This window comes from Emys orbicularis, chromosome 8 (assembly GCF_028017835.1).
Source record: "Emys orbicularis isolate rEmyOrb1 chromosome 8, rEmyOrb1.hap1, whole genome shotgun sequence".
In the NCBI taxonomy this organism is placed as follows: Eukaryota; Metazoa; Chordata; order Testudines; family Emydidae; genus Emys; species Emys orbicularis.
This window is the reverse complement of record NC_088690.1, coordinates 55,401,703-55,421,374: the sequence shown is the minus strand read 5'-3', so window position 1 is coordinate 55,421,374 and position 19,672 is coordinate 55,401,703. Positions and strand designations below refer to the sequence as shown.

The following is a 19,672-nucleotide window of genomic DNA, read 5'->3' as shown; positions in this document are numbered from 1 at the left end:
CCAAGGGCCAGGAAATCATTTATAGGAACAAAAGTTACAACTGTATCTGGTAAAACTGAATAAAGAAGATTCTCTCTTGCTTTTCAAACCAGTGACAACTCAAGAAGACTGGCAGGGATTACCGTACAGCGGAACCCTATATTTGTGTTGTTTGAGGAGTTCATTTGTCTGAGGAAATGCTATCTCAATTTTTACTCTTCTTTAAAAGATTTTTTTTTAAAGTAAATATTTGTCAGAAATGTAGTTTCTGAGTATCTGCCAACAAAGCAAAATGGATGGGAAAATAAGATATTATTTGATTTTTTTATATAACACTTTCAGTCCATTTTAAAGGAAAATACAGGACAATAATAAAACATGCAATTAAAAGGAACTGAAAAAAATGTTATAAATCTGATTTGAAAAATACTGAGTGAATTACTTGACTTTGTTTGAAGTGGACCGGCATGCCACCAAATTGAGATGGGAGGATGCACTGGGATTAGGACTCAGACCAGACCCAGACAACACCAGAAAAAGATTATGTCCATGTCACAGGTCCTGATGTGTCCAAGGCTTTATTGTCTGACTATACCGAAAGAAGGCCAGGAAAATTTGACGTGGGTTTAATCAGGCCACAACTTTATTATTAGATGTCTGGGACTACCCTGCAGATAAAAGTGTACAGTGGAGGTAACCCCATGTTTATTCCAGAATTATCTGGGGGGCTTTTACCAGCTCCCCCTCTTTTTCCAGCCAGGTCCCTCCAGCAAATCCATTGCTGGGACCTTGCCATCAAGGCCCCCCACCCCGCCCCCGGTAGGAGGGTTATGGTGGGCTATAATAATGGGGGTTGGCTCCCTGCTGTACCAATCATAGGAGTCCCCAACCGCCGCCCCCCCCCCCCCCCCCCGCCCCTTCACTCCTTTACTGAACACCTCTTTTTAAGTCCTTTTCCAAGCCATTTATCTGGTCACTGTATACCTTTCCTAGCCTGCTCCATGCAAAAGAGAGGGTTAAGGCACAGGGCTGCCTCTTTTAAACCTCTCATTCCCATGGGATGAGTCAGCAACCACACTGACTCTTTTCCAGTAGTTGTCATCCCCCAAGCCATAAAGCACTGTTCCCTTCATTTGGCCAGCCAGCCAAATCTCTCTCCCCCGCTTAAAGGTGCAGGGTGGTCAGTCTGGTTACAAAATGCAGTGAAGGTTCCGTCTCCACTACAAAACAGAACTGTGTTGTAACTGAGTCATGATGTAACTGCATCCACAGACACACTTGTATTTGTAGTGGAGATAGGGATGGAGACTAGCATTATCTAAGACTGGTATATCGAAGCTATAAAGTGAATAATTTTAAATAAGATAATACCTCTGAACTTAAATTTAAATCCCTAAGGCTGTTGATCAGCTAGTACAGTTGAGTAAATAACCCAGACATTATAATGTGAACACTATGAAGAATGGAAAAAGTTAAACTGATTGGGGAAAGAAAAAAAGATGACAACTGAATGGGTAGGAAGACTGGTTAAAATAGTAATGCTGCAATCCAAACATGAAATTACAAGAGCAAGAACTGATGTTTTAGCAGCTGAAAATATTGTCAATCATTGAGTTCAAATAAATGACAGTGATATAACTTAGAGAACTAGTATAAGATAGAATGAGGGAAGTCAGTGTCAAAAAAACCAATACCCAAGATCCTGGGGGAACACTAGGACAGTAGAGCTATACTTGTTACTGGGACAGTAGGGCTGAATTAACTTCCATAAAATGTGACCCAAGGGTAGAACACAGAATGTCATTCCCAACTAAGAAAGTTTCTGTCAGAACTTAGTGTAAAAAAAACAAAAACCATTGTGAGGCATTCAGATGGAGACATCTGTTATTTTTCTTTGAGTATCTGTCCTTGGTAGAAAAGACTGAAAAGGAATCCTAGAAATGGATATCAGCATAATTATGATGATGAAAACCATATGACTCAGAACACCAGAGGAGTAAATAAATATAAAATGAAGAAAGCTAAGGACCCAGTACTGAATTCTGAGTTATATCAACACATTTAGAGCATAACATCAAAAGCCTGAGCCATTTGTTGTGGCTGCATCCTGGATCTCACTAGGTTCAATGGAAGTTTTTCCAGTAACTTCAGTGGCATCAGAATTTGGTTCTTGATTCAGAAAAAAATGAAAGGTATACAATGGGAATCAAATAAGCATTAAGCCATGTGGAAACTTCAGGATGATCAGCACTGAAGTAGTGTTGAATGATCCACAGTATTGGAAACAGTTTACCTGTCAAAAGATCATTAAGCAATTCTAGTGGTGCTTTTTTAGTAGAGCAGCAGCTTATACCTAGAATGAAAAAGGTCCCTCAGCTCATGCAGTAGAAATTAATTTTAAATATTTAGTAAATAGAGTTCTGGGGATTCCATGACAATGGTTTCCCCTGCTGTTAGCATAGAAGTCTAGAGAAAGCAATAGTGCCATGGGACTTGCTTAGCCCTGTGGTACTGCTGGTTGGACCACCGTAGAGCAGGTACACAAGATAGTGGCTTCAATTCCTGCTTGATGCAAATATTAGATGTATAAAGTAGCTAGTGAGGAAGAACAGTAAGAGAAATAGGGAGTCTGAGGGTGTCTCCCTCCCTGCAGCAAAGCAAGGCCTGAGAGGAGGTTGGGTCAGAAATACTCCTACTGGTTGCTAGTATCTACAGTCCCAGTCTCATGACATTTTCATGCTGGCATGGAACTACTGTGAACATAGTCACAGGCTTTAAAATATGACACACACATACAAGGAGTTCAAAAATAAAGGGAAGAAGTGAGAGAGAATGAGAGGCAGATAGTTAACAATAGCTTAATCCAGTGACAGTACTTGTTAAAAGTGCTCACCAAAGCATGCCTGAAATCACATAAAAACTTCCCAGTGGAGAGTGAAGAATTTATAATAGCATCAATTAAGCCTGAGGAAAGAGCCCCTGGAGTAAATTAGAGAGAAATGGGTCAGAGGGACAAGTAATTAGCTTAACCTTAGAAATCAAGGCACAAATATTATCTTCAGAAACTCTAGATAGGGAAAGCAACAAAAGAGAAAAGAATAAAACAAAGAGCAATTCTCAGAGTCATCATAGATAGATGATGGTTTCTGCAGCTGATTAATTTTGCCAGAGAGAGAATGCAACAGAATCAACCAGAGCAATTTGTAACATATGCCTGAAGAGGAATTGTGGGGGAGGGGAATTTAAATAATCTCAGAATTGTCACAGAAATGGGCATTGACTGCAACATTGTGTTATTGTTGAGGATGTTAAATGGCCATTTTTTAAATGGCACCCACTGTAAAACCTCCAAGGAAAATAGATGTATTCTTGTAGGAGGTAGAGACTCCCTGTACAAACACACAATTTTGGTGCAGAATACAAAGATCAGCATCTTCAAGTGTTGCTCAGGATAATGAAGCAGGTACCTCAGCTCATGCTGTTCTGAGATTAATCAGGGTTGTAAAAATGCACGTGATGGAGCAATGCAAGGAGCAAAATTATATCTGAATTAACAAAGAATTGCTATGAAGCACAACATGATAATCAAGATCACTCAGAGCTGGTGATGAGGAAGAAAAGAATTTTCATGTCCTGCTTAAAAAATATTCCAATCTGTGCTCCCCCATAATCCAGCAAATAACTGAACAGGAAAGAGAAACCCAAAATTTACTTGGGCCCTGTTCCTACAAAGGTTTTATGGCACATGTTTACCCTTTAGCTCCAATAGGACTAGTCAGAGTACAAAGTTAACCATGTGATGCAAGTCTTTGCAGGCTCGGGGCTTTAGATTGCAAATTTTTGGGGGCAGGGACTATCTTTTCATTATGGATGTGCATATGCTTCTAGTACAATGGGGCCCTGATCCCTATCTGGGGTTCATAGGTGCTACCACAGTGCAATTATTATATAATGATAATGATGATTTTAAAAAAAGGATCTGAAGTGGGAAGTGGAATATATGCAAACTTGCCCTAATTAAAGTGTTTGGTGGGAAAAGAAAAATCCTGACAAATGGCCACCAAGCATTACTATTTTAACCAGATTCTGAAAAATGATTGTTTTACCTTAGCATCACAAGTATGAAGCATAATATTAAAATGAGAAACCAAATTATCTTCATTATAGTCAATATTTTATTTATAAATTATTATTGTTTCTATCTCAATCTGTAGGCACATTTAACATACTCCTAGAGCAAAAACATCAATGCTATGAGATATAATTACATACCTAACAATTAATGTCTGGTCTGTGCTGGGGATTTTTTTCATCAATTGTAGTTTCATCAATATAAAACCCTAGTGCAGACTAGGGCAAATCACTTCTTATACCAGTGTGAGATACCTACACTACATATTTGTTATGTCAGTGTAGCTACTCTTGTTCAGAAAAAGTAGAGTGTAAACAATTTCTGGAGCTGACTTTTTCATTGAGGACCTAACATTTTAGAGAGAAGCAGTAGGGGATTTCAAAGTTCCACAATATTTTTAAAGCCTTTGTTCCCTCATTTTGGTATATAACTGATTAAATGATGACACATTTTCTGTTGCCACTTGACTTCGGCAAACCCTGACTCCAAAAGGAGTTAACATCCTGTTCTTGAATCTCTTAATATCTTCTGAACACACACATTTATTTATGCATGTGAATCTTTTGTTCCCTTTCCACTTAAACAAGTATTTTATAAGTATACTTATAAAACTGCTAGCAGAGCACCTCACCCTCCCTGATTGAACTAACCTCGTTATCTCCATACTGATTTATACCTGCCTCTGGAAATTTCCATTACTTGCGTCTGATGAAGTGGGCATTCACCTACGAAAGCTTATGCTCCAATACTTCTGTTAGTCTTAAAGGTGCCACAGGACCCTCTGTTGCTTTTTTACAGATTCAGACTAACACGGCTACCCCTCTGTTATTTTATAAGTGACTTTGTTGCTCTTGAGAAATGCCAGATTGACAGCCCTAGACATTGAAGAACTCTCTCCACAAAACACACAAGGCAAACTTCTGCACAGTTCTACAGCAATGTGCTTCACCCCAATCTGGAGGGATCACCTCTGGAATTTGAGAGAAGCTAGGTCTCAATAAGAATTCAATCTTTGTCTTTTCTGCTGAAGACTGCTCACAACAGAACTGTTCACAATAGTGTTTTTTTATGTTTATACCTGTGCATTGGGAATTGGATTTAAGACCATCAACTTCCATAGGCCACCAAACAGTCATCCTATGGTAATGACTCAGTAGATCTCATTAGTAAAACTGTGGGCATGAGACCCAATCGGCAACACAAAGCAGCGTCTTGTACGGTGTGTAAAGCGTGCCATTAGAAATAAGTAATTTGCTAACTGAAACATATGTGAGTGCAGGAGTTTTAGAGTAAAACTCATTAGTAAAGTGGATTGTTCTTAATGCATCCTTTGATTTACCTTACAGAATAAGAAATGAAAAAATTAACTCAGTGTACAGTTATTTTGTGCCTCTTCTTAGCATTTTCTTCCCACCCCTTCTGTGAACACTGTAAACAAAAACAGATTGATGAAAAGAGTTCCCACCGTAAGAACCACTTTAATGTTTCCCAGCTTTGGGATCTATTCTGAAAGAGGCCACTGTGTAGCGCCAGCCCTTTTAGCGATAGAAGAAGAAAGGACTGATTGGTGCAATTCATTTTACCCCATCAGGCCAGCAGTCCTCTTCCTCCTTCCCCTTTATTTTCTTTGGGTTCCAGCTAAAGGATTCTGGTGCCAAACTTTGGAGTGATAGTGGAAGCAGTGTCTCCTTAGATACCTTTTTTTTTTTTTTTTTTTTTCTCTGTCAGCTGCACAAAAAGCCATTTAACTGGGAAGGCTTCAGTATTCCTGCCATGAGAGTTTATTTATCCGTCTGTCATCTAGAAAAACAGAATGAAGTTTTATTGTGTATAAAGGATACACTGCTCTACAGCCAAAATGCTTCTGAAATAAATGTAGTCAAACGTTACTAATTCTGGGTCACTGAGAACGAAAATGATGCTTAAAATTGTTGATTGGCTCTAGTTTTCAAGATATGCTATTGGGTCAGTATATACGACCCTTGACTTGGGAATGGCGGAGGATAAGTGAGTTATAAAGGAAAGGGATCTCAATTTAAACCAGAAATGACTAAAATACATCTTTGACTGGATCTATGAATAAATCTATGACTGGGTTTGGACAGTACTTGCTTTTTAGGCAAAACAATGAATGATGCAATCTGAAGCTGGTATTGCGTCATACATGATATGAATTGCATCATGTTACTCCTAGAAGTCATGGATGATGCAATCATAACGAAGCTTACATCACTCCGCTGAACAAATTGCCCTATATCAGCTCTAGAAATCATACAGTGTCGTGCTCTCTTATTTGTCAGTGTTTGATTTTGCAAAGGGACACATTTCTGTTTAGCCAAAGTGAGCAGAGATGCCTCGTACTTGTGTGAACAGTGCAGATAACTTCTGCTATGTTTGTGGTGAAGTGACTTTTGCATCCCAAAAGCGCAGTATAACCACTATGGTTAAGAAAGCCTATCACCTTTATTTTGGCTGCAAAATTGGAGATCAGGACAAGAGGTGGGCCCCACACATATGCTGCAACACTTGTGCAACAAATCTTCGCCAGTGGTTGAACAGGAAAAGGAAATCTATGCCTTTTGCAGTGTCAATGATTTGGAGAGAGCCAACAGATCATACCAGCAATTGTTACTTCTGCATGGTGCCTCCAGTTGGGAAAGGTGTGTCAAAGAAGAAAAAGTGGACTGTGCATTATCCAAACATTCCATCAGCTATACGCCCAGTACCCCACGGAGAAGGACTGCCGGTTCCTGATGCACCAGAATCATTCTCACTTGAGTCAGACGAGGAAGAGGAAGAAGATGAAACTTCTGGTCCTGAACCATCAATGTCACAGGACCCACATTTTCTCCCATCCTCCTCCTCTGAACCACACCTCATAACACAAGGTGAACTGAATGACCTTGTCAGGGATTTGGAACTACCCAAGAGTAAGGCAGAGCTGTTGGGCTCCAGACTACAGCAGTGGAATCTCCTGGCAGGTGATGTTAGGGTTTCCATGTTCCGTGACCGTCAAAAGGATCTTGTCCCATTCTTCTTCATGGAAGGTGATCTTGTAGCCTGCAACAACATCGATGGTGTGATGGCAGCCCTCAACATCGTTCATGATCCAGATGAGTGGAGACTGTTCATTGATTCATCAAAGACGAGTCTTAAAGCTGTTTTACTGCATAATGGCAATGTTTTGCCATCAATTCCAGTTGGTCATGCAGTCCATATGAAGGAAACCTATGACAACATGAAACAACTTTTGAGGTGCATAAACTATGACCAACATCCGTGGCAGCTTTGTGGCGATTTGAAGGTTGTTGCTCTCTTGCTTGGTCTGCAGACTGGATGCACAAAGTACTGCTGTTTTCTCTGCGAATGGAATAGTCGTGCAAGAGATTCCCACTACATCAAGAAAGATTGGCCACTCCGACAGTCATTGGAGCCTGGGAGGAAAAGTGTTCAGCATCCACCACTTGTTGAATCAAGGAAGATTTTGTTACCACCCTTACACATCAAGCTGGGTCTGGTGAAGAACTTTGTCAAGGCCATTGACAAAACACAAGCAGCTTTCAAGTACCTCCGTGGAAAATTTCCAAGGTTAAGTGAAGCTAAGCTAAAGGAAGGTGTCTTTGTTGGTCCTCAGATTCGTGAACTTCTTCGAGATGATGCATTTGACCATGCACTGCGTGGCAAGGAAAAGACGGCATGGAAAGCCTTCCAGTTAGTGGCAATAAATGTTCTCGGAAACAACAAGGCAGACAACTACAGGTTGTTGGTGGAAAACCTCCTCAAGCCATACAAAAGCCTTGGTTGCAACATGTCACTAAAGATACATTTTTTGCACTCTCATCTAGATTTTTTTCCACTGAACTGCGGAGCAGTGAGCGACGAGCACGGCGAGCGATTTCACCAGGACATTGCAACAATGGAGAAACGCTATCAGGGCAAATGGAGCCCATCGATGCTTGCAGACTATTGCTGGACAGTGACAAGAGATGCTCCATTTAATGAATACAAGAGACAAGCCAAGAAGTGCCGAGTAGACACTGAATAGGACTAAACTATGTACATAATAGTTTTTTGCCTTTTGTTTCATAATAAATTTTATTTATATAACCCTTTTGCTGATTTTTAAAGTGTTACATAAACAGGACAGGTGAAATATTATCATGTAAAGCAACCATAAACACATGAAAAGACCTAGGTTTACAATTTATGATTAAAACTCTACTATCTACACAATATACATAGACATCAAATGTAAAAGCTTAAATATCTTAGAAACCGTAGCCAATCAGTTGTTTTAATTGTCATATTTGAATTCAGCACATCAAAATACATAATAAATAGCACATTTTATCTCTGAAGCAGACGACTTCTCAAAAATTGTAGACCAGTGATATCATAAAACATACAGAATACTTGCAGTTTCTAAATGCAACAAAAAGGGGGGAAGGGGAACCCAGCTACTAACTTTTTATTATCCCCAGTGTGTGAGCTGTTGAAGAGAGCTGCATACCATCTTTTTTCCCCTTACACTCACAGACTTGTATTAAAGTATTTTTGTGGTGCAGGTAATCCTACAAAAATAAGAATTGAGAGGCCAAAAAAGTGATGTGTGCTGGAAATTACCTGGACTGTTTTTCCCCTCCTTTTATATTTTTACTTGATCTTGATAACTGATTAGTTATATTGATAACTTGATTAGTGGGAGCATTTTAAAACTTGTTCTTATTATATTGAACTGGCTATCATATTTATAAGAATGTTACCCCTTTTGACCTAAGCAGTTAGCCAATATTCAGGGTCTTGTGGGTTGTTCCCTTTAGAAAGAGAGTTTGATGCTATCCTGTTTATTTACAAATAATGTACACAAAGTTCGGTTTCCCTGAGTACAGTAGGAATCAAACAGCAGGAGATATTGTGTCAGGAAACTATGCCAAGCCTCTTTTTCTAGCCAACACTCTGAACAGAAAACTCTGTCTCTCAGTCTATTTCTACACAGCAAATGAAGGTGTGATTGTAGAGTGGGTAGGCAGTGCAGGCTAGTCACCTGAGTACCAGCTTGCTGGGGACCCTGGGTATATAATCAGGCAGCAAGCCCATCTGTGCTATAATCACACCTTCCTTTGCTGTGTAGAAATATCCGTAGCTTTCTCCCAGGGTCACACTGCAGGTGCTTCTCTGGCTGCTCTTGGCTTTCTGTCAGCTTCTCTCACAATCTCACACACCTCCATCAAACAATACCTAGCTCTCTGCATTTGCATTCAGACACTAGTGAAATCCCACTGTCTGTATAGCTCAACTCCTGACCAGCCTCGCGTGTGGCCTGGCACTTTGGGTGGTGGCTCTTAGTGTTTCATCTATCTTACTCCAAAAGCAGCGTAACTGCTTCTTGCATTTGTCCTGAATGAAGGCTGTCACACACACCAGCCTCAAGGAGGAGTCACCTCCCTTTCCCCCCTCCCCCGGTATGGCTGTAGTTTTTCATTTTAAATGTAACAAGTAATTATCTGACTGTGGACTTGATCTTTCGAAAGCACTGAGCACAGTGGGTCCTTTCTAGGCCCATTAGGACTGCTTACACACTCGCAAATGTACTTAAGCACATGCTAAATTTTAACATGAGTAATACCATTGACTTAAGTGGGGCCACTCACTTGCTTAAAGTTAAGCATGTGCGTAAGTGTTTTGCTGCATCAGCAACAGAGTGCTCAGTGCCTTGCAGGGCTGAGCCCTGTGTGGTTTGTACAAGCAAAGAGTCATATTTGAATTGCCTTAGGCCATGTCTACCCTTGGAGCGGTCACTATAACGACATAGCTATACCAGTATACTATATCAGCAAAGCACTGCTCATGTGGATTCATCTTATGCTAGCAAAACCATGCTTTTGCTGGTGTGGCTTATTCCAGCCCCCTCAAGCAAAACAAGTTACCAATAAAAATGCAACATCTACACTGCTGCCACCCCAGCCTTATTGGTCAAGGATTGCAACTCTTCACGCCCTGACCAACAGAATTCTGTAGCAGAGACCTGGCCTTAGTCTTAGGCTGTTTCTTCATTAGGGAAAAAAGGTGTGGTGTTAACTCAAGTTCATGAACTTGAGGTAAAATATTGGCACAGACCAGGCAGTTTTCAGTCTAGTATTGGGTTAAAAACCTAGTCTTTAACTGTACCTTCTAACTTGTGTAAAAACTACAAACTGGTTTGTCTTTAGTGGAAACCTTTATTACAAAGAATTCAATTTTATCCCACCCTAAAGATATGGGGCGGGGGAGGGAGCCTATTACAAACTTAAGTAAATAAAACTGCTGTTTGTCTTCAAACTAGACTGCTCCCTCTTCTTCTTGAGAGCTGGTGGATCTGTTCAATGCCATTCCTCCTCACTGTTCCATTTGAAGTTAAAGTGAGAAATGAATCCATATTGCGACTTGAAGCTTTTTAATGTGTAAGCACCGATGTGAGGATGCAGTGCAGTGCTGAGATGGCTGTTTATATTAATTCAAATAGGGCCTTGTTTTCACTTTGTAATTCAATTAGTGTGTTCCGCTGAAGTCTCTCCTCCTGCTAGTTGCTTTAAGGGATCGTGTGTAAAAGATCTACATGTCATGCTTCAGGAAAATATGGGCAGTATCCCTGGTATTTCAGCCAGCACTTTCACTCTTTCTCTTTCAAGTGCTTTTGCTGCCTACACAAGCTAATTAGAATCAGAAAGCTGACAGAATGCTTAAAAAGTAGATCAGGCATCTGAGCCGACTGCCACACCAGGCAATAATTACTTTAAAATGGTCATCACAAGGGAAGCAAACATGGAACTGCCCCATCTTTTAGGCACAGAAGTGAGCAATCCTTTATGCAGTGAAGCAGATAAATAAACAAAATGGCTGATGACAGTACCCCAACTTCAATTTAAATTCAAGGCTGGGGTGAGGAGGGTGTATGTCCATAACGCTGCTAAGATTTATTCTGTGTATGTCTTCAAAAACATTTTCCTTCCATCTTTCTGCTTCACTTTCAAAAATACAGTGGAAAAATGGAAGGAGGAAGAGGGGAGATGCTAGTTAACATTAAACAGCCTCTAACAGTAATAATGATGCTCGGGGCAGAGCATTTCCCATGGAATAAATGACCGGCTAGTGTTTCCACTTATCACCAGGAAATATCTTGGGCCTCAGTTATTATTCTTTAAGGGTGATTTTCAAGCTATACAGTATGTTGGCCCGTGTTGACAAGTACTTCATCATCAGTGCTTAATCAGATAGTTTTGTTAAGAGTTTAGGAATTGTGTCGGTCTCTGAAATAAAGGAAACCAGGTGGTTTTGGCCTTTCTGTAAAATGTTGCCCTGTCTGTCCCCTCCCCATCCTCCCCCCCAAAATCATATGTATTAAAACCAAGTGAATTTTTTAGCTTTTCTGATGACCACAAAGGTGGGACTAAATATATGCTTGTTGAGTGCTAATCTTTTTTTAATCTACTAACAAAACCCACAAATTTCTATCTTCAGACATTGACAATAAGGCACTGCTGGCCCTAGGGTTTAGACAGGGAGGACTGGTGCAAGGAAACGCCACTAAACCAAAGTGGACATCATTATCCCATGGCAGCTCAATGGGTTTGAGCAACAGACCCAGAGCCACTTTATAGCTTCTATTCCTAGCCAATGTATAGTGCGTGTGTCATGTGCATCAAATAACTTTTAAGCAGCGGCAAAAAATGAAACAAGATGGCTTTGAAGACATACACACACACACACACACACACACACACACGAATTATTGCCCGGATATGCCTTTATTCTGTACTTTGCAATTTTTAAACAATTTACTCTTAAAATTCTCTTCCTGAGCATAAAGACCTGGCAAGACTGGCCCAATTTCAGTTGTGGGGTATGGGCACAACTCTATTCAAGCTCGTGGCCTTTCACCCATTTGCATTAGGACTGAATTGGCCCTCTGTGCTTTCAGAATACTATCAGGCTTGTATTCCGGCTGGGGCCCTCTCTACCCCAGACTTCTCCAGAGACATGAGTTTCCTCTGTTTTTCCTCCTTTTCCTTGCCCCTAGTAACTAGTTCTTTGACATGCTTCAGCCAATAATTTTTACCTGTGTGTTTGTGCATGTGTTTGCTGAGTAGCCTGCACATAGGAACAGCCTTCATATAGGAACAGCAGATAGGCTTGTAATACTTGGACTTGGTTTCAAGGATTAATTTTGCCTATGGGCATTTGGGGTTTGCGTTTGTAGCATGGAGGACCAAGGTCCTAGTAGGAGCTTTGGTATTCACTGTGCCTTGAACAAGAGGCCTTGTCCCTTCCTGTCCAGCCCCTTTGGAGAGGCTAGTGGAGCTGAGGGTACTGGCATTGCATAGACCTTGCACTCGGGAATACATTGTGTCTAACTCCATGGTGGCACCAGATTGAGTGAGGCTCTTTGTATCCTCGATGCACCCATGCAGGGTGCCTGGCACAGTCTGGCCCTTGATGTAGAGTAGTTTTGCAGCATTAGAAATGTTTTTTAGCATGTGTAAATCTTTCGGTATTTATATGGGCAAGATAGAATGGCAGTCTCTGCTATGCAGTGCAGTTTGGCCACTTGGAAAGTGTCTGTGTTGCTCAGCAGGCCTTTAGTTACATTGAAGAGTTTAATAATAATAGTAAGCGGAATCTCCTCAAGTATTGGTGATCTAGCAAACCTTGATGAGCAGGTGAACTGTACTACTGGAAGTTTCATATTTCAGATGAGACAAAAAACATAACTCACCTGGTCAGTAAGGATTCCCTGAAACTTTTCACAAGCTTTAGGGTATTAGCCTCATTGTACTGGTTTAATTTCAATATGGATGTATTTTGCTCATATAAAAATCCCTTGTTGCTTTTAATGGATAAAGTATTCCTCTTCATTTTTCTGTTCCCAAAATGGTTGTCTTGTTTTGCTAACAGGATTATAATGGCTGCTGCCTTGCACTCCATAGGTTGCTGCATTCTAGTGGTGGATCTACATCTCTGCAACTATTTAGATGCATCTACGTGTAAAGTATCTTTGTAAATCAGTGTATAGAATCCACTGGGATATGTGGATGAAAGATGTGGGTATTATCCTGTAAACCTCAGTCATCTTACCCAATGTTTCCAATTACTTATTTGCTTTTCATTCTCTCTCTCTCTCTTGAATTGTTCATTTGTGTGTGTTTCTTTTTAAAGGGTCGTGATTACTGTTCAGAAGAGGAGGATATCACATAGTGCCAATTCTGCCAATCAAAACAGGAATACTACTGTGTAAATAGATTACAACCCGGTCAAAATCTTTTGGAAGTCTTCTAGAGTGAGCAGCACTACATAGCAAAAGAAGATCATTTCCACATTGTATTCTCCATTCAGTTACAGCGTTTCTTAAAAAAAACAGACAAGGAATATTGCTAAGAACTCGTATGGAACTGTGTTTGTTGCTGCTAGTTAAAACTTGTTGCAACTTTTCACTTTTCTGTGTCCAGATATGCAGGAAATCCTTAAATTTAATCTGAAAGACGCTGTTGATTTTACTAAGGTTGCTGGCCTATTTTCTATTGGATGAGGTAGTGTTATACAAAACTTCCATAACTGAACAGTCAAGCTTCTAAGAAATCCTCAAGCTGTTTGTCAGTCCACAGATGGGCTGGAGTGCTTAGTATTACTGGTGATTTCAGCCTTTGGAGATGGGATGTGTTTTGCCATGACAGGCCTTGTTTCTCTACTGGGAAGAAGTTGAGAAATTATTGTCCGTTAAAAGCATGTTATCACACAAATACTGGAAGTGATACAGGAGCAGAAATTTGTATTTTAAAGGGAAAAAAGTTTCATTTAATAGGTATCTTAATCAAGGACTAAGCTTTCTGAATGCGAATGGAAGTATGATCACAATCATTTGAATCCCTTTTTTCTAAGAAAATAAACATTTACTGTTTTTATGTATTCTTGTCTTTTACCATTCATACAGTTCCACCCTTTATGAGTCTGGGGAACTTGGGAAGGCAAAGGCAGCCCTCTGCAGTTACAACTCCAAGATGCTAACACTTTAAAGCACCTATGCCCATTTGGAATGTCTGTTTTGTGTTCTGTAGAGTTTTATTTTTCCATATTATGCAAAAGAGGATATTATCTTCTTACAGGCAGATGTAATATTTTTAACAAATATTGTCATGAGTAAAAAATAATCCTAAAGGGGGGGAAAACACCTTTTGTATTTATTCTTTTAAAGTAGTTAGGTAACTGCCTGTCTTTATCTTTATATGACAGTGTGTAACCCCAAAAGATGACCACACCAAGAAGAGATTCTGTTTTTGTCAGTGTGCTACCAGGACACAGGGGTTTCTGTATTAAGTTTGTTTCAGTGCTGTTTTGTTGGATTATATATGTGGAACATACTGTGGATTTTGAGATATATTCAAGACAAGATTTTCCAATGACTACTGATTTTAGGTGCTTCCATTTTTTGGTGCCCAATTTGAGGCATCTTAAAGAACCATTATTTTCAACTAGTCACATTTGAAAATCTTGTCTAAAGTTATGAATCCTGAGTATTTGGAGTTGTGGAGGGCCAATGATTAAAGAGATCTCCAGCAACAGAATGCAGTGATGCTAAGGGTAGAGTTAACAATCAGTATGAAAAGGCTTTGTACTGTTTTGAAGTTATGTCATAGTGGAGCAATTGATGCTATACTATTGCTTGAATGGTGTACAACGCGACCCTCAAACTTTTCCCTGCTCTCTCTCTCTCTCTCTCTCTCTCCCCCTCCCCTCACTTCCTCATTTTTCCCGCCAGACTTTTTCCTTTTTCCTATCTCTGAGAGCAGAGATAAAAAGCAATGAGGTAGAATCACATATTCCACCACATGTGCACTCTTGAATAGTCAACATAGTATATTAATACTTGTTACATTTCATCTTCACGCAAGACTGGTTCTAGATGTCTATAGCAAGAGTAATATGTCAGGAGGCTTTAACAAGACTGCTATATCAATCTGACTTTTTTTTTTTTTTTTTTTTTTTTTTTTTGAGAGTCCTAAATCCTGCCATCTGATGAGGGCATTTCAACCTGCCATCAACAGTACTGAGAGTTAAGTGCTCAGTACATCACAGGATAGGGCACAAAGTTACCAATAAGCAGCTAATATTTTTCAGGGTAAGATTCCAGGAACAACTGTCCTAACAGACAGGGATTCTACCAGATTGCACGGATTTTTATCCTGCTTGTGGCTGAAAATTGCAGGAGAATTCCAGTTTCCCAGATCTTCATTCAGTTTTATCAACTGATTTTAACAGTTTAATCTTGTTTATTTTGTGGCATAGCATATCCCAAGCTGACCAAAAGCTACATTTTCTCATCTGTGATCCAGGTGTCACATCATTTTTATCAGGATTGTCCTGGTTTCTCCTGGAGTTGAAGCATGACAGAAACACAGGTTTGTGTTCTCCTACACTGTGACTGTGCCTCTGTAGTACTGAACTTGTTTCATCAGTGGTGTCATCTCTCAGTAAGGTAGCCATCACCAGGAGGAGCATCAGGAACACTCATTTTAATTCCTTAAACAACTTGGGGCCTGGTTTTGCAAGCCCTACTCATGGGAGCAATCCTTACAAGATTAAACCTCACTGGCTTCAAGAGAATTATGAAGGCTTGCAGGATTGAGCCCTTTCTTTTCAAATATAGTTAATAGTTTCCATGTGATAAATGTTTCTTGCCATGCAAGTTCTGTGTTGAAAAACACATGTACAGCAGTCCTTAAATATATCAGCCTCCGTCAGTATGGAGTTACTTTCAGCGTGCTAATACTAAATGTAAATAAAAATGTATAGTTGTTTATAATGCTAAAAACAAAGTTGGTTGCTGTTGTATACTGTTGTAAGTCTTATGAAGGAAGAAAAAAACATACCTGACCCTTCTCATGTGTCTAATGTGACTGTACTGTTAAGCAGCTAGTGTTTTAAGCCTTTGTGTAAATTATAACCTGACTTGCGTATTGCTGCTTTCAAGTGACAACAGCAGCAAATGCTTGGGTGGGCGGTTGTATTGGTGGTTGCAATGGTGAGGGGAAGGAAGTGTTGGGAGGAGAATTTGGAGGGAAATTAATAGCTGCCAGTTGCTCTTTGTGGAATTCCAGACTGCCAATGGGTGTGGAGGGATTGTCAACAAGATTCATAGTTATTTACCAATTTTATTGTGAAGTAAGTATGAATAGAATTGAGAATTTTATTATTCCTGTTGTTGACATCTGGTCAGCAAATCCTGGACCATCGCAATATTTGTTATCATTGACAGCCACCATGCAAAAAAGAGAACTTTGCATTGACAGTTTTCTGTGTTCTCTCTTTGGCTATTGCCTGGTCATTTAACTAGCTGTCTTATTCTTTTTGTCATGAAAAAGCAAAGTTCTGCAGTTGTTGATAAAAGGAAAGAAACTCTGTTTCCTGAAACAACAAAAAAACATAGCAAAAGTCTCTTTTTTTCTAATCTCCAGTGTCAGACAGAGTTCTGTAAAATAAGATGGCTTCTGAACATTTTAAGGCTCTGTTTTGACATCCTTCTCTCTACACCTGAACCATTGAAAGCTGTCTGCTTTGTTTGGCAAAGCAAGAGGACTCCATTGGAATGTTTCTTGAAGATTTGATCAGTGAGGTACTGAGAGAACTTCATCAGAACAAGTGGAGAGAGTGCATACAGCTGGCTGGAAGTAATATGCTGGAAAGTGGGCAATGAACAACTGGACCTCCTTTAAGTTGAAAATGCCTAGGAGTGAGATGTTAACTAAATGCCTGTTCTGTTTTGCCATTGGTGAAAAATAGTATTTAATTTATTTATTGGTTTTTGTAAGAGAGAGAACTTGCAGGTACCAAAAGCAGAAGTGTTAAGCTCTTCATATAAATTATATTTTTAATCAGGTCTATTTTGTTTCCTTTGACAAAGACACATCAAATTTTGCTAGAAATCTAAAAATATAGTGCCAGTCCTCCTCTGCTAAAGGTCTATAATAATGTAAGCAGATTACTGTAGATTTAAAATTTATCTCTTCTCAAGTTGTACCTCAAAGATACTTTTACATGATCAAATACATTTGTGGGGAGGGGGAATTTAACTGTACACACCATATGTGCTGCTGATTATTTTTAAGGCATGTTATCCAAGAATCACCAAGAAAGTGATTCTAGACCAAAGTGTATTGTTAATAAGGTGCCTATACCCTGGAAGCTTAGGGTGAAATTCTGGTTCTCTGTACAGAGCCTGAGTTAAAGGGCTTTGTGTTTGAATCTGCACCATTTGAATTTTCTTTTCCACCCACAGAGCCCTGGTAAATGCTCACGTATATTGTCATAATTGATCTGCATTAAGGACCAAATCCTGGCCATAACCTCACAGGCTTCCTGCAGGTTTGTGCAATGTGTGGGGTGGGGCAGGAATTTCATAACCTATTAATAGAAAACAGCATCACTGTGCTAAGCGTTTGGGCTGGTCACTATAAAATCCATTAGCATTTTTATAAGGGCATTTATTTCTATACTCTGGATCCTTAGGTAAATAAAATATCAAACTTCTGAAGAGCATTAAGAGACACTGAAAAGGCAATCTGGCACCATTGGAGTGGGTTCACTACCTAACCCTGGCAGAACTGTGCTGAGTTCTCTGTGTAGTAGTGTTAGCACAAAGGCAGAGAATTTCACCATTATTGTACTTGATTCAGACACAAAGGGGGGGTGGGGTGGAGAAGAGTTTGGCAAAGGCAAAGCTCAGTTTTCAAAGGGTCTAGAAGGGGGATATTTGATATCATGTGCTGAGAAGTGAAAGGGTTAAATTTCTCTTCCTAGGCAAGAGGAGGTCTCCAGCTGTTGACAGTCACTGAATAAATGAGGCAGACTGCAGCTGGGGATGGTTTCTCATCAAGCAGATAGCCCTCTCCAAGGGAGGTTTGGGGAAGTAACACTTTCCTACTGAGAATGTCTCATGGAGTGGAGGGCTGCTTTGCCCACAGGACTCTTTATAGTGCTGTTTAAAGGGTTTTATTTTTATTTAACCATTGAAGTTGTTCTCTCTATCTCCTGAGACTAAGCCATGACCCATTTTTTCCAGGGATTCAGCTCTCTTTAGGCCTTCACATGGCAACAACCCCCCACCTGTAGCCTTTGCTCTCATGCAGAATTTTGGGAAATAGGTATTTACTTGCATCTCCAGAACAGAAGGAACTCTTCAGCATGAACAAGATGGAACTGTGCTTTGTACAGGAAATATGCCATTGAAGCTGAAGAAATAAATTGCCTGGGGCTGCACTGAGAACATGGACAAGAAGCTGCAAGTCAGGATTTTTATGTATGTATTTCTGTTTAAGTGAAATATTTTCTTCCAGCAATATCCTCGTGTCTTGATTTAACAAGCATCCTTGTGAAGTAAACACTAATACAATGTGCATATAAGTTGATCTCTGAAATCAGGGTATTGCTGAATGTTAAACTAAAGGTACGTGACTGGCAGGAGAGTATCACGCTTCTAAAACCTTAATCTTGGGTATTGTCTTGAATTGGTCATTGAAGGGAATCTTGGATCAGCTCTGTTTTTTGAACATCTGGCACTGGGGTTGCCAATTTTGGTTGGACGTATTCCTGGATGTTTCATCACATGACATAATCTTTAATTCAAGGTTAATCTTTAATTCCTGGAGACTCCAGGACAATCCTGGAGGGTTGGGAACCCTAACATATTATTTTAATACCTTTACCACTTACATGGGTGGGGGGGGGAGGGAAATAGACACGGAAATGCTGCATGTGTGCTCGTTTTGTGAGGCTTTCTCAATCTTTGCTTCCGCCAGTGTTCCGTCTCCGTTTCTGTGTCTAGTGCAATATATGTAGGTATATTAAAAGGTAAACTTTGGCCCAGCCTTAGTGTTGCTGCTTTGCACTGCCATGTGGAGAAAATCTAGTTTTAGGATCTAGACTCATTGACCAAGCCAGTGAGTTTTAAGGGGCATTGCAGGATCAGCTTTTTCACTCTCTGAGCATCAGGAATGTCATGTGTTGGTCTTCACTGACCCCTCAACCAATTAAAGGTGCTAACAAGATCGTTTCCACAATTGCTTTCTTAGTAGGATTGTGGCCTTGTGGCTAAGTGGAAAGGTGGGAAAGCCTCAGTGCTTTCTTACGTATGTCTAATAGCTGATGAGGGGGATCTGACTGTATCCTACACTTGTGATGGGGGTGGTCTTATGGGTCTTTTCAGTTGCTAACTTCCATGATCTCCTTGTCCGAGTACTCCAGCTGGCATTCTTGAGATGGCTGCAGTGTTCTCCTTATGGCTACAGAACCAGGCTTACAAGGGCTACAGAATTCCATTGACTCTTGTCATGTTATAGCATGTGAGTTAGAGGGAGATGGAGAGAAGAAAGCTGACTTCTTAACAGGATCCTGTTAAAAAACAGAATAGACAACTTTGTTCTTTGTATCTCTCATGTTGCCTAATATTAAAGCCTCTAGATTTTGAATGCTGAGACCATAACATGAGAAAAAGATTTATTGTCCAGTTGCTCTTTGTTACCTGGATGTATTCCC

General features: G+C 40.0%; 1 protein-coding gene across 1 annotated transcript in view; it reads left to right on the top strand.

Annotated features, from left to right (window-relative positions):
* Nucleotides 1-14,040, top strand: part of C8H1orf21 (chromosome 8 C1orf21 homolog) — a 180,294-nt gene extending 166,254 nt beyond the window's left edge. The window contains exon 7 of the mRNA XM_065409039.1: nucleotides 13,304-14,040. Within this exon, the coding sequence (XP_065265111.1) occupies nucleotides 13,304-13,342 (39 nt within the window). The 3' untranslated portion in view covers nucleotides 13,343-14,040. The remainder of the gene's footprint in view (nucleotides 1-13,303) is intronic.
* Nucleotides 14,041-19,672: the final 5,632 nt, after the last annotated feature.